Source organism: Anneissia japonica, unplaced genomic scaffold (assembly GCF_011630105.1).
Source record: "Anneissia japonica isolate Jap-2015-1 unplaced genomic scaffold, ASM1163010v1 scaffold287834_len5846547_cov211, whole genome shotgun sequence".
NCBI classification, from domain to species: domain Eukaryota; kingdom Metazoa; phylum Echinodermata; class Crinoidea; order Comatulida; family Comatulidae; genus Anneissia; species Anneissia japonica.
Window position 1 is genome coordinate 2,883,956 of NW_022704992.1, and position 24,838 is coordinate 2,908,793.

The 24,838-nt window shown below is 36.0% G+C and overlaps 2 protein-coding genes across 6 annotated transcripts in view; both read right to left on the bottom strand.

Moving 5' to 3' along the window:
- Positions 1-1,966, bottom strand: part of LOC117105018 (protoporphyrinogen oxidase-like) — a 12,706-nt gene extending 10,740 nt beyond the window's left edge. The window contains exon 1 of the mRNA XM_033246003.1: positions 1,757-1,966. Within this exon, the coding sequence (XP_033101894.1) occupies positions 1,757-1,885 (129 nt within the window). The 5' untranslated portion in view covers positions 1,886-1,966. The remainder of the gene's footprint in view (positions 1-1,756) is intronic.
- A 1,066-nt stretch (positions 1,967-3,032) lies between these two features.
- The window catches only part of LOC117104929, a 64,154-nt gene continuing 42,348 nt past the window's right edge, over positions 3,033-24,838 (bottom strand). For 2 of the 5 annotated variants that reach the window (XM_033245877.1, XM_033245879.1), the window contains exons 11-20: positions 20,967-21,287; positions 20,408-20,502; positions 19,704-19,836; positions 19,207-19,312; positions 17,706-17,881; positions 17,124-17,444; positions 16,540-16,671; positions 15,767-15,850; positions 13,641-13,774; positions 3,033-4,156 (exon numbers count right to left, since the gene is read on the bottom strand). In XM_033245877.1, the coding sequence (XP_033101768.1) occupies positions 3,485-4,156; positions 13,641-13,774; positions 15,767-15,850; positions 16,540-16,671; positions 17,124-17,444; positions 17,706-17,881; positions 19,207-19,312; positions 19,704-19,836; positions 20,408-20,502; positions 20,967-21,287 (2,174 nt within the window). In that variant the 3' untranslated portion in view covers positions 3,033-3,484. Of the gene's footprint in view, positions 4,157-13,640; positions 13,775-15,766; positions 15,851-16,539; positions 16,672-17,123; positions 17,445-17,705; positions 17,882-19,206; positions 19,313-19,703; positions 19,837-20,407; positions 20,503-20,966; positions 21,288-22,980; positions 23,087-23,477; positions 23,608-24,173; positions 24,269-24,722; positions 24,830-24,838 lie in introns of all 5 variants that reach the window. The other 3 variants (XM_033245880.1, XM_033245878.1, XM_033245881.1) reach the window with 3 other exon arrangements.

The following is a 24,838-nucleotide window of genomic DNA, read 5'->3' on the forward strand; positions in this document are numbered from 1 at the left end:
TCTCATAATGTTAATCAGTCATGCTGAAGAGGACCTGAGGTCAGGTCGAAATATTCATGTTTTAATAAAATATATAAAATAATTTTTGTTATTCTGCTTGAATCAAATAAAGATTTATGGAATAAGTATAGTATAGTCAATAGATTAGTTTCGCATACATTTTTTTTCTTGTCTGTTACGTTTCCATTTACCATATGTTCTGATCATGGTTATAATAATATTGTAAAGGAAATATGTATTTTCATACGGTATTTATACTTTCCATATAAAATTATCAATAAATTTATAATTGCATGCTGTACATTTTAAAAGCCGTTTCATGATTCTTTTATATTCATAAGCCCGAGAAAATCACTGAACTTGCTAGGCCTATTTCTTTAGTTATATAACTAGAATTGTGGAAAGAAACGTTTCCACAAATTGATTCCCATGGTACTCTTAAGGCAAAGCTGACACAAGGTTTGTGATTTTTTGTTTGTTTTATTTCCATTTTCGATACATTACTGCCAAGACAGAAGTAGGTCAGATGCTAAAATAAATGACTAGCTATTTCTAGGTACAAACACGTGCGCTGGAGCGCAGTTCACCATTTTACGTGTGTTCACGTCACCTACTTCATGAAACCATTAACTTTGAATCGTCTGCGCTGGCTGCTGATCATGTGTGATGATATTTGTTAGGCCTATATGATTTCATGTGTAATGTAAATAAATATGTATAAATTATATATAATATTATATTATGTATAAATATATATATGTATGTGTATATAGGCCTATATGTATATATATATATATATATAGTTGTTTCTAGGTATATCCTATATGCTTATATAATATCATATATAAATATATATATTCATATCTTATTTATGAACTGCGCTGGGATATCAAAGAAAACTTAAGATTTCATGTGAAGAATGATAATGTGTGTATTATTCGTTTATTTCTTTAATTGTGTTTCCCTCAATTCTCTTGTTATGTTTTATTCAGACTCTGGAAGCTGCAAGAAAAATAAATAAATTTATTGTATAGAAACACCGGATTAAATAATGTAATGATTATTGTTTTAACTAAATTATGAAATAGATTTCAGATGGTAACAACACTCAATTCATTCAATTAAAATCAAAGATACATTTTATTGACCATAATTATTAAATTATAGTATATGAAAACGCAACAAAAAGAATAGCATGAAGCACATACTAAACTCAATTGTTTCAATCATAAGATCATGTTTCAATCATGAATTCGTCTCTCACATCACGAACTAACACAATCAAAGTAGATTGTGTTAGTTCGTGAAATCACAGTAGCGCGTCAAAACGAGCGCGTATTGGTTGTCAAGCAATTTTGTATTCTTTACACCACACAAAAAGTCCTTAACGACAGCAGCGCGTATTTTAACGCGCTTTTTTGATTTCACGAACTAACACAATTGAATTTAATTGTGTTAGTTCGTGATGTGAGCGACGAATAATATCACCGAAAATGGAAGAAAATAAATATGTTAGTAGAAAGATAGCAAAACGGAAAAAAAAAATACTTAGGCCTATGATAAACCGATTATAATTCTATAGGGCCTAGGCATATTAAATTTTGCGATTTCGCAACTACTTCGGCGCTCCATATATTTGTTCGAAATAAACCGCTTCCGAAATGAGGCGCGACCGAAACGAAGCGAGACCGAAGTGATCGGCTACCCTGATACTACCTAGGCTAGGCCTAGGCCTAGGCCAATCCAAGATATTTACCTTATTATACTGATTACTCAAGTTTATGGTGTGTTTCAATCCATTTAATGACATTCTTTGTAAATAATATGCCGCTGACAAACCACTTATCCCACCACCAAGAACGACGAGATGTCGTACTTTGTCCATAGGAAGGCCTTTTTTACGCTGCAGCGGTAGACATCTTCTTCTATTGGTTACGCTTCGCTGCTCAGCACTGTTTTGTCAATATACTTTGATTATACCATACCTTAATAACACAATCAATCTGGCTGAAAATACTGTCTGATGTCAAAGAGTATGATGTTCCAGAAAAAGTGTCTGCTGCCCTCTCTAGTTGGATTTACTACACATTGCCTAACAACCTCATGAAATGAAATGCAAAGTTGTTGCGGGTTTTTTTTAATGTTGGGTCTTAAAAGAGTAAAGTAATCTTCACAACATCACCATAATCTCTTATCAGCGATTTTCGGCTATTGTATAGATCTAATTATTCTGTATTGTACCATAGAAAATATAACTTAGGCCTAATTGTTTTTGATGTATTTACTTTACTTAATTCGTGTGCCGAAAATCTTACGCCTTTTCTCATAGGCCTACTTCTCAAATTATACTGTCTCTTATACACATCTCTTGCTAGGCCTATTTCTTTAGATTTGCAGGGGGAGGGGCCGATGTCCCAGGCGAGAACAAAGTGGGCGTGGCTCATGATCTTTCAGAAGTGGTCCAGTGGCCCCAAAAATAGTGACAATTTAGGGGTTTCAAATTCTTATTTAATCGATTTTAGTGTCTACTATATGTAGAAAATACAAAAAAATTGTTTCTCCCCGAAGGTGGGTGGGGCGGGGGAGCTCTCCCCGGCGGGGGTGGGGGATGGCCGCTGGCGCCACCCCAGATCGCCAGACTTATTTTCATTTCATTTATGTATTCAACCAACATTTACACCGTGACAATAAAATACAATAGGCCTGTGAGAAAAACAAAAAATGAATGCTGGACAGGGGTAGATTAAGCAAAGTACATTGCTGTAACTCAAATGAACCAGCTACCCCTTAAAATAATTAGGCCTAACAATTAAATAAATATAAAGTATTATAGAAAATTTTAAATTAGGCCTGTTTGAAATTTCATAATATTTACAATAAACATACCAGAAAAATCCAAGTCATTTGTAAAAGAAATGATTCAAGGACGTTGTGCTTTTATAAGCCGCTGAATATCAATCCACCTTACGTTGGAAAGACCACCCTCTGTAAATATGGTTAATAAAAAACAAACATAAACGACCATGCTCACATATAATTATATTAGGTAACATTTATTGCAAATTGCATCAATTCTAACATCTAAGCCCATTAAGCTCTGCATAACACGTGTCACAGACCAACCACCTGTTTTTAAAGCGATTACAAGTTTCATAGAATTACATTATCATTATCTTACTTAACATACATACACTTTAAATTTATATTTATATATATATAGGCCTATATAGATATATATATATTATCCAATTTAACTACTGTAAACTGTATTGAAATATGCCTTTAAAAAATATTAAAATAGTTAGTATGCATTGTTGCACTATCAAAGTATAACAAATTTGCTTAAGCTGATCTTAATCAGAGCATTTGCCCATAGTGTTGTCAAGATCACCATTTCCCAGCTAAAATAAATGCATGGGGTTGTTGCTAAGGTCCCACAAGACGACAACGTATGTACGACAACAATCCTGCCCCTGTCATTCAGTTACGTTTGATTGACAGCTAAGTTGAGATTATGTACCTTGTTTGCTATCGTCAATACCGAGTATTCTCTATTATTTATATCAAGCATGTTGAATTGGGAGACTGCGTCTGTGGCATTACTGTTGCCATCGTTCACATAATCGTCGTAGTCGGCGTCTCCGCTCACGTCTCCGTAATTATCGTCATCATTATCATTTACCTCATCATCACCATCATACGTTTCATTACCATCGTCATCACCATCATCACAATCATCGTCGTCGTCATCGTCATCATCATCATCACTACTGTCGTCATCATTAACATAATCGTGCAATTTCCTTCCCATGTTTTCATTCACCAATACTTTATTCTCATAAATTAAATTCATAAATGAAAATTCACTAATGCCAACTCCATCACCATGGTTACTTCCTGAGTTGTCTTCAGCACTGTCATCAACAATTTCGTGTTTGAAGCCTCGGTGTGTGTGCATGTGATTGGCCGAGATTTGGTCGTTGAGCAGTTGTAATTGAATGTATTTATTGAAGCTGCTTTCATCCGGGGTGCCCTCAGATGTTCCCCGACCACTGTCAACAGCGTTGTTCGAGGTTACAGATAATGTTTCATTCCTTGTTCTGAGCTCGTCAAACACTTCTTTTTCTACTACAGTATTTGGAACCCTAAAATCAACCTAGTGATATGATAAAGAATTATGATAATGAATAAATTTGATTTCTGATAAAATTACATTGGTAAAATATGCGTTAGGTAAAATAAACAAAAAGACAAAAAAAAAAAAAAAAAAAAAAACAAAACAAAAAAAAAAACAAAAAAAAAACAAAAAAAACCAATATTTATAATGTTTATTGAGTCTACTCAGAAAAATATTTGCTTAAAATTGAGAACTACAATTCGAAAACGTTTTTTTCTTTTCTTTTTAATGAAAATTAACAGATGGGTCTAAATAACACCGTTAATAATGTGATTATCGCACATGAGACGCCCAATTCAAGATGACCGATACTAAACAGATCATCAGATGCGGATTGGGGAACATTTTGACAGGCCCCAGTATGTATACCCATACTCCGGTTTGGGAGCTTCAGTCGTTCTTTAATTTACACAGTTTTTTTTTTTTTTTATAGCATTAATACTACAGTTAATGCTTTTTTTTAAAATTTATTTGTATGTTTGTGGGATATGCTCCCCTGCTGGGGCGGATGCAGGATTTGGCGGTAGTGAGTACGTGAGGGTCCACCTCACTGCCCCACTATGGACAGGGCTGAGGGAACAGAAAATTTTGAGAATAGGGACCTCTCAGGCGCGGATCCAGAGTTTTAGCTGGGTTTCCATAGAATTGCTCACCCTATCGGCGACATTCGTAACAGTTGTGGTTCACAGACGAATCGGGGTGCCTTTGCAATTACGTAGGGCAACTAACAATCTGCAACGCAATCGGAAAAGTTGAACCAGGTCAAACCTTCCCGAAAATTGTCGGTGACTATCGCCGATATGGTGGGCGATTATATGGAAACAGAGCTTTACCCTGACTATCGCATGGGGTCCCTCAGCCTCAGTGCATTACGAGACTTCTATTGATGAATGAATACACACTGAATTAATAGTTCTCCGGTCACTTTTAAGGTACATCACCAGTTTTCTGCATCATAACTGCTATTTAAAGCTAGTTAGGAGCTTTTTCATTCGTATCAAAATCCAATGGTAAATGCATAGGCCTATATATGCACACGCCCACTTATTTTTGGAGCCATAACTCTGTATTGATTAAAGCTAGATGTCCCAATTTTATCTATATGTGTATTTTTATATATGTTTTACTTCAGTTAACTTTCATTCATGTTGATTCAGTTTTACCAGGAAGGAAAATCTATTATCACAAGTTTTAATATAATATATTGGGTCAAATTTTATGTTGATCATTGGAAGATGACCTTTTGTAACATAATTAACGATGTAATTACATTGTCCTTTATACCAAATCATAGGAAATGTATGTTTCCACCCATCACTCCATATCAATCTTAATATTGAACAAAAAAAGTACCCATCTTTGATGTTGGTTTACAGGCACTAGCAACCAGAAATCGCTTGAGTAATAAGGTGTTTTTTTAAAGCTTACACATATAGTTAACTGAAAAAATAATGACATGTATAAAGCAGGGGGTGCGGGGGGGGGTTGTTCGGAGCCCCTGGACTAGGACTAGGACGACGACTACTACTACTACTACTACTACTACTACTACTACTACTACACTACTACTACTACTACTATTATTATCATCATAAGGAAGTCCGCTCTATATCCAAATTTCAGGAAATTATACATTTTATGCATGCATGGACGTGGAAATTTTGTTTTGTTTGTTGACTGGTCTTCTTTAAAAAATATTACTGTCTAATATGACCACAACATAAGGAAGTTCATTCTTTAAATGTTTAATAGATAGTACAGAGAAGTTTATCAAAATCGTTATACACATGTTAAATCCAATTAAAAAAAAAGGAAATAAAAAAATAAGTTTTTAGTGCACGCGCTGACGTGGAAGGATTAACCTAATAATCTTGTTAATAATGCGGTTCTAAAATTAATCGTATGACTACAACTTTTAAGTTGTAACTTAAAATAATAATGCATTTTTATTGTACCGCCACCAGCTGGGAAAGTATACACTATGCATAAACATCTTCTGTGATTAGTTGATTGCCAGCATTTCAATACTTAGTGGCTGGACGGTCGGATTTAATGCGTAACGCTCATAATAATAGGTAGTTTTTGCCGCACGACGTTAACCTTAACGGATGACGTCATAATTTATTCATCTTGCATTGCGGAGTACGTAAATTTCAGGATTTTACGTGCTCGACGTACGTTAGTTACGGGTTTGCGCATGTGTATTTCGATTTGTTTACAAAAAGGGGCGGAGCTATCGCGTTCCATGTTGGGTACTAACGTAAAGTTAAGGTTAACGTTGTGCGGCGAAAACTACTTAAAATAAAATTTCGAAAAATTGTTTGGAGTAGGCCTATATGATCACGTTCCATGATAGATTACATCCACAGGGTGCCCCTAAGAAAAAAAAATGAATAAATTGCGTTTTTCCGAATCACGACAGACTGAGTAGATTAGGCCCCCTGGTTAAAATGTAAAAATTAAAGATTGTATTTTTAAATCACAGAAAATCACAAATTTATATATAGTACATTCTCGAATGTCTTGGAAATGTGGACCTTATCGAATTTGGTTGGGTGCTTTATATACATCCATGTTTATCACTCTCTTCGTAACACACCTACTGGATATACGGGCCTGGAAACTTTACAATTTATCTGCCAATTAATACAGTATTATACGCTTATTAGATATCATATCTTCTCAATTTCTCAGTTTTTTTCCCCACTTCTAACGCCTTTTTAGATGTACTGTATCTAAGTGTGTTTGTAAGTTTTAAGCTCTAGGTCTACAATGAGGCTACCAACTCCATTAATGACTTTGTTGTTGTTGTCTTTTTTTTTTTACGAATAGCATTCGTTAAAATAATGAAATAATAATTCATTAATCAAAAAGTAATAATTAAGATAATATGTTTTCGCTTTGGTTTAATTTTGGAATAGCAAAATATAATAAATTTATATATGCCATTCAATAAGGTTATAAGAATCAACACACATGTAGCCTATAATCCCTGTGATTGATTTTGTATTAACCATACATTGTGACATAAATCATAATACAGTAATAATAATAAAAAAACTCAACAGTGTACCCTTATACGTTATCGCGCAGCCGAGTTAATTACAGTCCCTCTTTGATTATTACTTAGACAATGCAAAATGTTTATTTGTCTATATATTTTTTTTTGTCTTTGGTTTAGGTAGGTGGCATTTCTGACAGAAAGAGTTGGAATTCGCCGGAACACCAGGTACTGCTATCACTTTATACTGGCGAACGGTATACGAAGAGGTCTCGATCCGCGCCTGCCTATTGGTGCCCAGAAATTGCACTCTCATACCATGGAGGTTTCCTCCATGCTCATACCTTACAACAATAAAATACAACAATTATTTTTCTTAATACAATTTAAGGGGGTGCGACCGCACCCCCTCTGCATCCGCCCCAGCGCTGTAATCTCTTTACCGGCCCGGGGTTATAACCAAATTATATTCTTTGAAGACCATTCGACGTAATTATCATATAGGCCTATTGCCACCCAAAAATAAGAAAAACCTAAAAAAATAAAATAAATGTTAATGTTCATCCAAAAATCACAAATAAGTCACGATATTATAAAAATATTGGTCAATGATTCACAGACTTTTTACTACCAAAATCCATAAAATTGCTGGTAGAAATTGAACGGCCCTTGCATGATACTCTTCTAATTGTTTGTAAAGTATTTGGACATCTTGAAAGTGGTGGGGTGGGGCATTTCATAAGGTAATAAATCCAGTATGCGAGCTAAGCGAACACCTATGCTGGGGCCAGGGAGCCGCCAAGGGCCCCGGTGGGTGTCAAGGAGGCGAAGCCACCCTGGAATCTACGGATATTTGACGAAGTTTGGTAATTGTACTGTATTATTATTTTATGGGCATCAAGCTATGTAATATATGAGTTAATAATTGTTGTATTGTCTGAAGAAAATCGAGATTGCTTCCACGATCACAATGAACTATTCATCATGTGAGGTGTATCCTTGATATGGTATTCCTCAACGAACCTTCTCTTTTCACCCGACGGATAAATATTACTCTTCTAGGAGCCCGGTATTTCAACACTTGTGGGTCCAGGAATTCGAAATAGCGTGAGGAGGCCAGGGAGGGACTTGTACAGATAAAATGTCCGCCCGCCTCATCCACACCATGGTTAGAGCTGAGGTACGGCACCTCTAGATGGTCGGAAATGGCACTCTCAGATTTAAATTTGAATATAATTTTCTGTTTTCTTTATCTTTTAAACGATTTTGAAAAAAATTATGAGGGTGGGGGACCGGGCCGGCTGGGACCCGCCGCTGTTTAACACAGTATAACATTTGACCTAGTATATAGGCCTAATTTCGTTTCACAAACGACTAATTTGCAAGGCGAGACCTTTTTATTCCTTGTTTCGCGCACTAATTTTTTAAAGATTATTGGAGGCAGGCGGAATAAATAAAATTTTGTTTTCTTATTTAGCATATAGATTTGCCAAAATCATCCTGACGGAGGAGAAAAAAAAATTATTGGTGAATGTAAAATTGGATGGTTAAATGCTTCAAATTTATATAATTAGTTAGAAATATACATATCTTATCTTTAGAAATTGCAAAGCAGCGGAGGGCGTAATAAAAAGAAAAAAAAAACTTTTTTTCTGAAATGTCCACCTTTTCGTGTCGGCGGGTGCGCTTAAATGGGCCAAAGATAAAATTTTATTTTTATTCCAAATCATCAATATTTGCAGTCGGCGGGTTCGCTAAACAAGTCTCGCCTAATGTCAGGCGAAAAGGTTTTCTCTACAGTTTTTACAAGCTATAATACATTAGTTACAATATAGGCCTACTAAAAATTCGGCAGTTAACCTTCAGAGAACTTTATTTTAATAAATGGCCTAGTATCTTATTATTTTTGTTAAATTAGATGGAATTTATGTGGTTATATTACGTTAGTTTGCAATGGCGGCGCTACGGTGAGGGGAAGGACGGAGGGCATTTGTCCCCCAGAAATTTTTTTGGGGGTCTGAGATTTCCTTGACGAGAGCAAAGTGGGCGTGATCGAGCGCGCTTAAAATCTTCCGAAAGTGGTCGGGGAGGGGGGAGGGGGGCAAAGCCCCGGAAAATTGTTGACAATTTATGGGTTTCAAAGGCTTATTTTATCGATTTTTGAGTCTACTAATATGTAAAAAATACATATAATTTTTTGTCTCCCCAACGATTTATGGTTTTCTCCCTGACGGGGAAGCAGCCCCCGAAGGGGAGGCGGACCTGGCGCCACCCCTGTTTCTTACTATTGAAACTGCAATGTATACAACTTTACCATTACCTAATTTGTAAGGCTGTTGTATTTATCGCATACAGCTTAGTATGCTTAAATTTATCTTATAGTAGAGTCTTGTAAGTTGCTGAATTTTTAACATTGTTTAAACTTGCAACTGAATTTTGTGTGCTTTTTCATTAGCAAATAAATTAATAACATGACCAAAGTTAACAGTGTTGTCTACTTCATCACGCTCAATACTAAGTAGTGCCAAAGCAGATAGTCTCGCTTTTCCCATCGTGGCTCATAGATATGGCAGGATGAGCTTTAGTCATGTAGTCATTACACAATAGGATAAAAAACAAGAGAAAACGGTCGAAATGGACAGAAAAGAAATCAGAATCTATAAATTTGCCAATAAAAACAACTACATTCAGATTCTTATTATTAACTGGAAAATATTCATGCCTGACAACATACATCAATTTCGTCGTGTTTTTCTAAAAAGTGCTTATTTTTTTACTCTCATCCTCCCATTTCAGCGCCCTTCAGCGCGCCCCCAAACCTGGCCCCCCCCCCCCAAAGACCTGGCGCCCGGGGCACGTGTCAATTCGGAAACTAGCTTGCTACATAGGAAAAATTGTATCCGCTTTTCCTGCATCAGAATTTGGGAAGCTTCATTATAGGCATCTAGAATTAAAGAAAATAAAAGCCTTGAGAATAAACAAAGGTGATTTTAAAGCACATGTTTACATGAATAACGCCATGCGTTACGAGATTGAATGGTGGGAAATAAGTGGCCTTTCAATGAGAAATCCTACTTTCAGCCTAACCCATTGCTCACCACTGAATCAGATACCAGTGGTGTAGGATGGGGAAGCACAAATGGCGTGTCCTATATAGGGGGGGGGGGGCGATGGTCTAAGATCGACCAACCCCCTAATATAGAAAATAATAATATAAACTCTCTGGAGTTTACTTGCTGTTTTTCTAAACTTACAGGCATTTCAAACACATATCAAATTGCCATGTTCACAGCCAAAGCTTATATAAATAATATGGGAGACACAAAATCTAAATCATGCAATAATTTAGCAAACAACATTTGCCAATGGGCAATAAGCAAAAACTTATAGATTTCAGCTGTTCATGTAGCTGGCAGGGACAATATAATGGCTGATATGAAATCTGGAAAATTTGATGAGGAATTAGAATGGCAGATTAGTAAAGAACTGGTGGAAGAAGTATTTACTAAATTTGGTAAACCAGACATTTTATAGACTTGTTTGCAACAAGGCTAAACATACAATTGAGTCATTCCATATGAACCAACACACTTTTTTGCCCGACCCCCTTCAAGTCGCCCAATATTTTGCATGTTGGGGGTTCTACCTGAGATAACCCCACAGTGAAATTTTTGGCTCCGCGCCAACATTTTCTGATGAGTTACAGCAATTTGAAATTTTCATGAGATTTGGCTAAAAAACTAATCTGACAGACAAATGCTGATATCTCTCTTGAAATTCTGGTACCGTTAAATAGAGAAAAAGATTCTCTTTCCAATGATATGTAACTCGATGATGTCCGGACTAGTGAGAATTATATAGGTCAAGTCACGTGACCTTGACCTTTGACCCAAAATATCACAAAAGTATATATCTCGAATTTTGGAAAATTCACACCTCAGTTAGGCACCATAGTATAGAGAAAATCAGGGGCCCCGTGACCATTTTTCTGGGATTAAGGCCCCTGATTTTCACTATACTATGGTGCCAATTTTTATGGAATCTATCAGCAGATTTCCTGGAAACTCAGTGAAACTATCAATACCTAGGCACAAAATGTAGTCTAGAGCTAATATATTTTATTTGCCCACAATGAAACTTTAAGGGCATCATGTGGGCTAAGTGTCCTAACTGAGGTGTGAATTTTCCAAAAATCGAGATATATACTTTTGTGATATTTTGGGTCAAATTTGCATATCATTGGAAAGAGAATCTTCTTCTCTATCCAACGGTACCAGAATTTCTCCAATACGTTGAGTTTCAAGAGAGATATCAGCAGTTGTCTGTCAGAGATGAGTTTTTTAGCCAAATCTCATGAAAAATTCAAACCCATCAGAAAATGCTGGCGCGGAGCCAAAAATTTCACTGTGGGGTTATCTCAGGTAGAACCCCCAACATGCAAAATATTGGGCGATTTGAAGGGGGTCGGGCAAATAAGTGTGTTGGATTCATGGAATGACTCAATTGCATAAGTATGTATATTGGCTTCCCGACCCAGGGGCATTGGACTATGATGCTTTTTCATTAGACTGGGAAAATATACATTTTTATGCATTTCCTCCATTTTGTCTTGTGCTTAAATGCCTGAAAAAAAGTAGTTGAGGATCGAGCAAAATGTATACTTTATAGTACTGAATTGGCCAACCCAACCTTGGTTTGGGAGGCTACAACATTTACTTGAGGCGGCACCAATAACAATTCCGAAATGTAGACATACACTATCTCTCCCAGGATAGGATCGAATCCATCCACTAAATGACAGATTACATTTCCTAGCTTGTAAAGTATCTGGGAAACAATTACATAAATAATTTTTGTTTATTAGCAGGTAATTCGTTCGAGCGACACTGGAACTTGAAAACTTGCCAGCAGAGACGATTAGCCTAATCAACGCGTCATGGAGGGATTCAACTAGGAAGCAGTAACTTGTTACATTTAAGAAGTGGGTAGAATTCTCACGGGGTAATCTCATTCCGGATATAATTTAGTTCTCTGGTTTTTAACCGGTATATGGATGCTAATATGTATTCAACTGTTAATACAGCAAGAAGCGCTTTGTCTTCTTGTTTAAAGTTTAATAATGGACAAACTATAGGGAACCACCCACTTGTGGTCAGGTTTATGAAAGGTTCTGTACCTAGGTATGCCTATACATGTTATACAGACATAGTGTTAACTACTTCAAAAGTCACGATAATATAAGTCAATCTTTACGACTATTAACATTAAAAACTGTCACACTACTAATGACGGTAGCCACAGCAGGCTTCAGAGTCTTCAAAAGTTATCCCTAGACAATTTGCAGCGAAACTATATTGGAATGAAATTTTGTCATTACGGAGTTAATTAAAACATCAAGATCAAATAATTATGGGCATACAATGCAACTGGTTAAAAGATAGAACTGGATAGAAGATCAACAAATATATCCAGTACAAACGTTAAGGGATTATTGGATCTAACAGCGACATTAACAGAAGGGGAAAAAATCGCTGTTCTTATGTATAAAGTAGCCCCACAGTAGCACGGTATGTTAAGAACCAAATGATTGAAGAGAGTATAGTTCTAATGTTATGCCTCATTATGTAAGATCGGCTTCCTGCTCAGCCGACATGCGGAAGTCTATTCCTATTCAGGTGATTATGAGTAAAGGAGGATAGACAAGTCAGAAAACAGTAAATCGGTTTTATAAAAAAAAAAAACCTCTTATGGATAACGAATGATTAATAAATAAAATAGCTATTATTACAGTAAGACAATGGAAAGTAAAGTTGTACTGTAATACATACAGTGTTCATATTTCTTTTGGTCCAAAAAATCAAATGTGTTGTTTTATATGGTGGTAGTCCTACCACTGGTTTAGGTTCACTTATAAACATCAGCTATAGATTGCAAAGTTAATACGAAAATGTTCCTTGGTTTTAGTAAAGAAACGCATTTTTAAGCGTAGTTTATTCTGTTTGTTGGTATTAATAAAACCATATTTCTGAATGATACCTTAATACGTGTTTCTCTCTTATTGAGTAGAGTAATGAGCTTGGACTTTCAAACTCTCATATAAGATCTCCTACGTATTACGGTATGAAACTGTAAGATTAAACGAGAACTTACCTGTTTGAAGTTTGATTGTAATTTCATGAAGTAATAAAGTAGGGGAGATTAGGCCTATATGCCCTCCCTCCGCGACCCTTAATTTCGTAATTTTGGAATACGTAGGAATTGTTGTTTATTGTTCTGACGACTCCAAGCTCATTCCCTGTTTTTATAAGTATGGTAGTGCAGAAGTTGTAACTACTAATACCATGCTAGCGTTCAACTCTGATTTGCACATGCGCTGTTCGTATCTCATATAATCTCTCCTACTTTATTACTTCATGGAATTACGATCAAACTTCGAACAGGTAAGTTCTCGTTTAATCTTACAATTATAGGAGGAATATTCGGTTCTGGAATTTTCCAACACAATCTTTTGGACATCCACCGATAAGCTCCAAAGAGAACGACAATCATTGCTGCGATAACAAATCCTAGCAGAATCAGGACAATATTCGAGGCAACTGAAAAAAAAAAAAAATTTTGGATTTTTAAGTAAGGGGACTTTAGCTGGAAAAATAAAGTGAAAGGAGGTATTCTTGAAGGGAAAATTTTCATTTGGACCTATCATACAGTACATTAGGCATACGTTTGAATGTTTTATGCTATTAAGCTGAATCAAAGAACTTAAATAGCAGAAGAATAAGCTGCTCCACGTATTAGTATTAAAATTTATGGAACATCCGCCCTCCCGCGAATGGGGAAAAATTTGACCATTTTACTAAGTGGAGAAACTACAGGAAACAAACGAACCAGAGTGGTGTCTTTATTATTGCTATATAGCGCCACCGCGCGGACGGGGTAAAATGGCTCTCCGTGTACCTACAATGCCTTTCGAACGGATGTTCCACTACTGGGAAGCTGCTCTATCTTCTGCTATTTATTATCTTAGGCTCCGTCCAGACACGACGACTTACGCTAGCGTATTATTCGAGTGGTGTGAACTTGGGCGCGGCGTAGCGAACGCCAGTAATATCGCGCAATCACTGGAGTACGGTAATCCGTGACTGATTTACGACAGTCACGCATCAGTGATTTTAAACTCAGCCAGGATATGACCAATCAAAATAAGCCTAAATGTAAACAGAAAATAAAATGCGCGAATTACGAATACAAATATTTCGTGCGAATACTTACGCTAGCGTTCGTTAATCCCCCAGTCTAGACATCTTGCTAGTTACGAAATGCGCCATGGATTAACATAACCCGGGGTTAGATACGCCTGGCCTCCCAGGTCTGAACGTAGCCTAAGTCTATGTTCTCACACGGCAGCTAACGGTTAGCAGGATCTGGATCCTGCTAACCGTTAGCTGCCGTGCGTCCATACGAGAAGATCCCGATCCGGATACCAAGAATATGATGATCGAATCACTGGCCAATAAGAAACTGGAAATTGTAAACGCGTACGTGTGATTGGTTGATGATAGAAACGCACTCAACGTGCTAACCGACAGCACTTGCTAACCGTTAGCGGTATCCGGATACCGCTAACGGTTAGCACTAACCGATCGGGCGTTCTCACAGAGGTGCTAACGGTTAGCGCTAACGGTTAGCTCCTGATCCGGCTACTAGGGCTCTCGTGAGAACCAGGCTTTTGGCTGAATTTACAACAAATCCACACCAAAATTCTTAGAACATTTTCGATGCGCTTCTAGTGCGTTCTTTACCACAGATTCGATTTTCCTATTCGTTTCGTTAGCCAACGAACTGAATTCGGATCAGGGGTGGCACCAGGACTTGGCCGACGGGGGGAGGAGGCGAGGTCCGATGTCCCTGACGAGGGGAAAGATTTCCCCCGACGAGAACAAAGTGGGCGTGGTCGAGCGGCGCTTAAAATGTCTCGAAAGTTGTGCAGGGGGCGAAGCCCCCGAAAAATTTGACAATTTAGGGGTTTTAAAGACTTATTTTATTGATTTTAGAGTCTACTCATAGCCTATGTGCAAAATACATATAATTTTTTTTTCTCCCTGACGAATTGTCATTTTTCCTAAAGGTGGTCTTAGACCTCTGTGTTTAGAGGGAAATTAAGAAACAATGCATTTGAATAGTTACTGTATGCTGTTTATTCATTCTTAATGAAAGAATTTATTTGGAATCCAGATATCAAGTCCTGTAATTATTTAACCAACTTTCCAATTAAAAATTATTAACATCACCACTGACATTATCGTTATTCAATATACACAAAACACACACCAAACATCATCATCTGATGATGTGCATTGGCTAATACTTTTTATATTTAAGTCACATATAAGAACATTTATTATAGAAAAAATAACATTAATATCACTATTAAGTTTATAGTGGACTTTAGTTGGAGGAAAATTTGTTTTGGTCTAAAATTTTTTGCCAACGCACGCAGTGTGCGTCCGGTTTTTATACCTGCCAAAGACTTCCAGTATCAAATTAAAACAATACCTCATGCATACCATTAATTCATTTTTGTTTAATACCTTTATTCTTAGTTGAAGCAAACACTGTATTCCTCATCTCCGTGCTGACTGGATCATGATGACCAGGTGTTGTTGACGATTTCGCTTCAAATAAAAGATAATAAACACAATCTATGTTTTCACAGCCCAAATCACAATGTCATTTTACCGTATAAAATTCAAAATTACCAGAATTTAATTAAGCTATTCAAAATTCTTATTTTAACACACAACAGAAATGTAAATAAAAATGGGTGGATGAGAAGTGAGGTGTAATGGATGAGTGAGTTATGGATGGATGGTGGTAGTAGTACCACCGTAAATAATGCGTTTATTTAATACCTCCTGTGGATGGGTGGTGGATATATAAATGTATTTGATTGATGGGAACATGTTCAGTTTGGTCTGCAAAAATAATCCATTTTGGAGTCTAATAGAATCCTTTCCATTAGATTCACAAGATTGACACTAAAGGTGGTCTTTAGAATCCGTTTAGAGGGAAATTATGAAATAATGCATTAAATGCTTTAGAATGAATACAGTTACTGTATGCTGTTATTCATTCTTAATGAAGGATTTTTTTTGGAATCCAGACACCAAGTCCTGTAATTATTTAACCAACTTTCCATTTAAATATTATTGACATCACCACTGACATTATCGTTATTCAATATACACAAAACACAACAAACATCAAACATCATCATCTGATGATGTGCATTGGCTAATACTTTTTATATCCAAGTCACATATAAGAACATCATGCATACCGTTAATAAATTTTTGTTTAATACCTTTATTCTGAACTGGCCGACTCGGAAGACTGGACAGATTCTGAGTTGAAGTAAACATTGTAACTGTTGTACTTGTAGATGTATTCCTCATCTCTGTGCTGACTGGATCATGATGACCAGGTGTTGTTGCTGCTTCATATCAAAGGTAATAAAAGCAATCTACGTTTTCACACCGCAATAATATAATGTTGCCGTAAAAAATTCAAAATTACCACAATCTAATTCAGCTATTCAAAGTTCGTATTATAACACACATCAGAATTTTAAATAAAAATGGCTTAATGGGTACTGTGGTGTAATGGGTGAGTGGGTTATGGATGGATGCTGAAATCGATGGGTGGGTAGTAGGTTGTGGTACTAAAATTATTGAGTTAATGTATTTAATACCTCCTGTGGATGGGTGGTGGATGTATGAATGATATGTTGGATGTTATTACATTTTTTACAATTATTTATTAATTGTAAATGTATGTTTCTTACTGAATAAAGACCAATAAAAATAATATAGGCCTATTACTATTGTGTCCTTGTTTGGGCTAAATGTTTAAGGCCTGTCGTTTATTTTGTGTACTTTTTGCTCTTACCATCAACCGACATGTCCCCTCCAGTGTGGAATGTGATGCTTTTTTCTTCACTCCATCTGCCTTCAATACGGTAACATTGAGCCGTATATATGTATTGTGTATCATAACTGAGTCCAGATATTGTCCATGAATTTGGTGGGTACTGAAACGTTTTAGTTTTGCATTTTGCACCGTTTTCATCTGGTGGGGATATTTGACAAATTCGTTTATTCAATAAAGAGAATGAATCAAAATTCCAATCTTCAGGATCCTCAAACTTAAACTGAACTTTTGTATCATCCAGAAACTGATAGGTAAAACTCTTGAGTGGATTGGGTATGGCTATCAGGAAAACATAAGAATAAAGTCATTAATTAGGGCTGGTATAGGTACCTTCAATACTGTGCATTAATTGTATGTACGGTTATTTCTACACTTGAACTGTACAAAATTATTGCAACAAATGATTCATACCCATTAGTCTAATGGGTATGACACTCGCCTTGATAGCGAGAGGTTGCAGGTTCGAATCTCACCAGAGACACTTTTTCACATACAACTGAATTAATGTGTAGCTAACCAGTGTTGTTGACATTTGCTTACCTATAGTCTGAGCTCTCAACCAGTATAATGTACCATTCACATACATATATTTGTTTTCATAATTTATCCTCACGTAAATAGGAGCAACCGGATAAAGATTTTGTGGGCAGCATTCAAAAAATTCGTTCTCTGACCTATCTGCTATGCACCGCTGGTACTCATCTGAACAGTATCCTCTATAAATATACAAATACTCAATACATATAAAATAATGGATTATCCAAACCCTTAGATCTCATTCATCACCATCTTCACGCAAACACCACCACCACCAACACTGCCCTCATTCTCACCATTATCATCACCATCACCGTCATTATCATTATATGTATTTTCTACACCCCTGGACCACTTAAAAAATATTTTGAGTAACGCCCGACCAAGCCCACTTTGTTCTCGTCGGGTACATTGTCCGCCCCTCCCACCTCGACGGGAACCTCGGATTCCCTGTTGGGCGAATCCTGGCGCAGATTCAGTCATTAGTTTCCCTCCGCCCCACGTTGTCAGGGTGTATATTTGCTCGAAAATTGTCGTTGGTTTGATTGTGTTTACAATATACAGTACTATCAGGGGCTTGTCTGGTAAGACTCCCTATGACAGTGAGTTATCAGTGGTATTAGTGGTTCAGTTTCAGCTAGGAGCATTCCAAACAATCCATAAGAAGGTTTTTGTGAATAGGCTATGCCAATACGATCTTTCCATTATTGTTCCTTTGAGTGCTGTTTCTACCACTATTTTATTGACCTATATTAACAAATAGATAACTAGTAACTACAGTGAATATAAGAATGATATTATGATCGTAGAAGTAGCTCATCAACGAAAGACATAAAAGGTACTTCTGACAGGATTTGAACCTGCAACATCTCGCTATCAAGGCATCATACCGCTTGATTAAGAGTAAAAATTCAAGATTCAAGATTGGGTTCAAGTTTTACTTTATTCTTCCTGACAGAAAATAGCTCAATTTGTTTTTCATACCAACAAGAGAAAAGTACAAAATACAGAACAACAGGAACTAATACAGGCTGTAGAACATACATAGTTGCAGCTAGTTTAAAACGATTTTGAAAATAAAAATTGCATTCATAAAATACTTTGTCCATCCATTTATGTTATAGAATGACGTCATATTTTAATATGCACATCTTTGATAAGGTCTTTACTTGGACAATGTTTGAAGAAGATCCAAGCATGGAAAGTGACGAAAATGCCCGACAGAAAAACCCTGTGTAAAACAATATGATACAGAATAGAAGCAGAAATAAAATCAGCAGTACAAATTGACATTTAAGCTGGTGCGGGGAAGAAAAGCCAATAAAGGTGCTTGAATGTACTTTAGGTCTACAATTGATGTCATGATCATATTAGCATAGCTCTTCAACGAAAAACTCTCTTTTCAGGTGCATAGAAATATCATCATCATCATCATCAATATCATCATCATCATCATCAGCAGAAGCAGCAGTAGAATAGCAGCATCATCATTATTTCAACTTACCTTCCTTGTCTATAATACATTGTATAATTTGTTGATACATTTCCTTTCCATCTGACACACAAGTCTGATCCAGTCCTTGATCTGTAAGTAATCTCTTGTGGATGATCTACAAAATATATATTTAAATACAGTATTGTGCATTAACCATTGCGGTACTTTGTACATGACCACCTTTAATATTTCAAATCCACTGTACTGTATCTGTCATCTGGTATACAGCTCTTTTAAATGCCAATGAAGATTGCCCTCTAATTCGAGACCACTCTTGGTACCTGAAAATGTGGGCGGTTTCAGGGTTCGATCTCAGATAATTAGAGGGTTAGCTTGGTGGTTGTCTGATACTTTGAAAAAGTGGTCTGGAATTAGGAATTTTCAGAATTAGAGGGGTCTCGAATTGGAGGGTGAACTGAATCATAGAAGCAATACTACTAACAGTAGGACTATTGTAATTACTTTTCCAGGTCTTTTTATAAAGTATATTTTGGTATTAGACTTACATGGTCGAAGGGATTTATCACTGCAATGCTGGCAGCCTTGCTGACATTTTACGGAATAATTTAGAACAATTCCAGCTTCAGTGTCATTCATTTGAAGAATCCATGACGTATCTATAGCATTCTGAATACACTGCTGTGAGTTGAGAAACATGCACATAATGAATATTTACCATGGATCATGGGGAGGTGGGATGATATAGGATAATAGCGTGCATTGTTGACTCTTATACTTTCGCCCCCAAGAAGTTTGTATTCGCCTGTCTGCTAGCAACATTATTCAAAAATAGATCATCATAAAATTTAGTGGAATGATACATAATAATCTAAGAAAGTGTTGGAAAGAAAAGGTCAAAAAACAAGGTCAAGATCATGGAAATTTGATTTTCATCTACTTTAAGTACTTGGTAGACAAAACTGATGATATAGGAAAGAAAACTGACTTTGAATATCTCTTCTTTCAAACAGTACACTAAGCTGTATTCAATGTGTATCATCAATCACAAAACAAAATAATATGGCTGTTCGGATGCTGTGGAGTTTGACTTATGAGAAGACGGCCCTCTGTGACGAGGATGCTGTTGATGACGGTGATAATAATTTTGATGATGATATGGCGATGATGACAATAGTGTTTTTTGACAATAATAATAATACAATAATCCTAAAATGTTAAAAACCTAGCTACTGATTTACCATATTCTTACCTCCTTACTTCTTAGTTCTTTTACATTCCATTCAAATACAGTATTGCTTACTGCTGCAAGTTTTAGGTCTGACATACATTTTTCCTTCCAATCAACTTAAGAAACAAACCGTCATAGTTTTGCTATTTAGACAAATATTTTTAAACCCACGGGAAAGGGTTATTCAGTCAAAAATACAACAAAAATACATAAGCACACAGGAGTGTGGGTATGCAATTGATCTTTTACAAAAACATAAAATCAAAATGGTAAAATATGTTTAAACAACAAAACAATCCAGATTCAACAATTACATGTTTCGAAAAAATATAATATTCAAGACCTATTTGTTTTCAAAATATTGACTTTATTTTATTTAATACCTCCTGTGGATGGGTGGTGGATGTATGAATGGTATGTTGGATGTTATTACATTTTTTATAATTATTTATTAATTGTAAATGTATGTTTCTTACTGAATAAAGACCAATAAAAATAATATAGGCCTATTACTATTGTGTCGTTGTTTGGGCTAAATGTTTAAGGCCTGTCGATTATTTTGTGTACTTTTTGCTCTTACCATCAACCGACATGTCCCCTCCAGTGTGGAATGTGATGCTTTTTTCTTCACTCCATCTGCCTTCAATACGGTAACATTGAGCCGTATATATGTATTGTGTATCATAACTGAGTCCAAATATTGTCCATGAATTTGGTGGGTACTGAAACGTTTTAGTTTTGCATTTTGCACCGTCTTCAACTGGTGGGGATATTTGACAAATTCGTTTATTCAATAAAGAGAATGAATCAAAATTCCAATCTTCAGGATCCTCAAACTTAACCTGAACTGTTGTATCATCTAGAAGCTGATAGGTAAAACTCTTGAGTGGATTGGGTATGGCTATCAGGAAAACATAAGAATAAAGTCATTAATTAGGGCTGGTACAGGTACCTTCAATACTGTGCATTAATTGTATGTACGGTTATTTCTACACTTGAACTGTACAAAATTATTGCAACAAATGATTCATAACCATTAGTCTAATGAGTATGACACTCAGCTTAATAGTGAGAGGTTGCAGGTTCGAATCTCACCAGAGACACTTTTTTTCATACAAATGAAGTAAAATGAATTTTCGTTGAAAGTCTATGCTTGATACGATAATACCATCTTCCTATCTGAGCACTATATATATACTGTCTCTTATACACATCTAGATGTGTATAAGCACCGCTGGTACTCATCTGAACAGTATCCTCTATAAATATACAAATACTCAATACATATAAAATAATGGATTATCAAAACCCTTAGATCTCATTCATCACCATCTTCACGCAAACACCACCACCACCAACACTGCCCTCATTCTCACCATTTTCATCGCCATCACCATCATTATCATTATATGTATTTTCTACACCCCTGGACCACCTTAAAAATATTTTGAGTAACGCCCGACCAAGCCCACTTTGTTCTCGTCGGGTACGTTGTCCCCCCTCCCACCTCGACGGGAACCTCGGATTCCCTGTTGGGCGAATCCTGGCGCAGATTCAGTCATTAGTTTCCCTCCGCCCCACGTTGTCAGGGTGTATATCTGCTCGAAAATTGTCGTTGGTTTGATTGTGTTTACAATATACAGTACTATCAGGGGCTTGTCTGGTAAGACTCCCTATGACAGTGAGTTATCAGTGGTATTAGTGGTTTAGTTTCAGCTAGGAGCATTTTCCCAAACAATCCATAAGGAAGGTTTTCGTGGATAGGCTATGCCAATACGAACATTATTGTTCCTTTGAGTGCTGTTTCTACCACTATTTTATTTCATTGACCTATATTAACAAATAGATAACTAGTAACTACAGTGAATATAAGAATGATATTATGATCGTAGAAGTAGCTCATCAACGAAAGACATAAAAGGTAATTCTGACAGGATTTGAACCTGCAACATCTCGCTATCAAGGCATCATACCGCTTGATTAAGAGTAAAAATTCAAGATTCAAGATTGGGTTCAAGTTTTACTTTATTCTTCCTGACAGAAAATAGCTCAATTTGTTTTTCATACCAACAATAGAAAAGTACAAAATAAAGAAAAACAAGAACTTATACGATGTAGGCTGTAGAACCCCCAACCCACACACATTTAACATAGTTGCAGCTAGTTTAAAACGATTTTGAAAATAAAAATTGAATTCATAAAATACTTTGTCCATCCATTTATGTTATAGAATGACGTCATATTTTAATATGCACATCTTTGATAAGGTCTTTACTTGGACAATATTTGAAGAAGATCCAAGCACCGACAGAAAAACCCTGTGTAAAACAATATGAAACAGAATAGAAGCAGAAATAAAATCAGCAGTAAAAATTGACATTTAAGCTGGTGCGGGGAAGAAAAGCCAATAAAGGTGCTTGAATGTACTTTAGGTCTACACTTGATGTCATGATCATATTAGCATAGCTCTTCAACGAAAAACTCTCTTTTCAGGTGCATAGAAATATCATCATCATCATCGTCAATATCATCATCATCATCAGCAGAAGCAGCAACAGCAGCAGAATAGCAGCATAATCATTATTTCAACTTACCTTCCTTGGGTATAATACATTGTATAATTTGTTGATACATTTCCTTTCCATCTGACACACAAGTCTGATCCAGTCGTTGATCTGTAAGTAATCTCTTGTGGAGGATCTACAAAATATATATTTAAATACAGTATTGTGCGTTAACCATTGCGTACATTGTACATGACCACCTTTAATATTTCAAGTTCACTGTACTCTATCTGTCATCTGGTATACAGCTCTTTTAAATGCCAATGAAGATTGCCCTCTAATTTGAGACCACTCTTGGTACCCTGAAAATGTGGGCGGTTTCAGGGGTCGATCTCAGATAATTAGAGGGTTAGCTTGGTGGTTGTCTGATACTTTGAAAAAGTGGTCTGGAATTAGGAATTTTCAGAATTAGAGGGGTCTCGAATTGGAGGGTAAACTGAATCATAAAAGCAATACTACTAACAGTAGGACTATTGTAATTACTTTTCCAGGTCTTTTTATACAGTATATTTTGGTATTAGACTTACATGGTCGAAGGGATTCATCATTGCAATGCTGGCAGCCTTGCTGACATTTTACGGAATAGAGAACAATTCCAGCTTCAGTGTCATCCATTTGAAGAATCCATGACGTATCTATAGCATTCTGAATACACTGCTGTAAGTTGAGAAACGTGCACATAATGAATATTTACCATAGATCATGGGGAGGTGGGTTGATATAGGGTAATAGCGTGCATTGTTGATTCTTATACTTTCGCCCAACAAGTTTGTATTCGCCTGTCTGCTAGCAACATTATTCAGGAATAGATCATCATAAAATTTAGTGGAATGATACATAATAATCTAAGAAAGTGTTGGAAAGAAAAGGTCAAAATCAAGGTCAAGATCATGGAAATTTGATTTTCATCTACTTTAAGTACTTGGTAGACAAAACTGTTGATAGGAAAGAAAACTGTCTTTGAATATCTCTTCTTTCAAACAGTACACTAAGCTGTATTCAATGTGTATCATCAATCACAAAACAAAATAATATGGCTGTTCGGATGCTGTGGAGTTTGACTTATGAGAAGACGGCCCTCTGTAAAGAGGATGCTGTTGATGACGGTGATAATAATTTTGATGATGATATGGCGATGATGACAATAGTGTTTTTTGACAATAATAATAATACAATAATCCTAAAATGTTAAAAACCTAGCTACTGATTCACCATATTCTTACCTCCTTATTTCTTAGTTCTTTTACATTCCATTCAAATACAGTATTGCTTACTGCTGCAAGTTTTAGGTCTGACATACATTTTTCCTTCCAATCAACTTAAGAAACAAACCGTCATAGTTTTGTTATTTAGACAAATATTTTTAAACCCACGGGAAAGGGTTATTCAGTCAAAAATACAACAAAAATACATAAGCACACAGGAGTGTGGGTATGCAATTGATATTTTACAAAAACATAAAATCAAAATGGTAAAATATGTTTAAACAACAAAACAATCCAGATTCAACAATTACATCTTATAATATTCAAGACCTATTTGTTTTCAAAATATTGACTTTATTTTATTTAATACCTCCTGTGGATGGGTGGTGGATGTATGAATGATATGTTAGATGTTTTTACATTTTTTACAATTATTTATTAATTGTAAATGTATGTTTCTTACTGAATAAAGACCAATAAAAATAATATAGGCCTATTACTATTGTGTCGTTGTTTGGGCTAAATGTTTAAGGCCTGTCGATTATTTTGTGTACTTTTTGCTCTTACCATCAACCGACATGTCCCCTCCAGTGTGGAATGTGATGCTTTTTTCTTCACTCCATCTGCCTTCAATACGGTAACATTGAGCCGTATATATGTATTGTGTATCATAACTGAGTCCA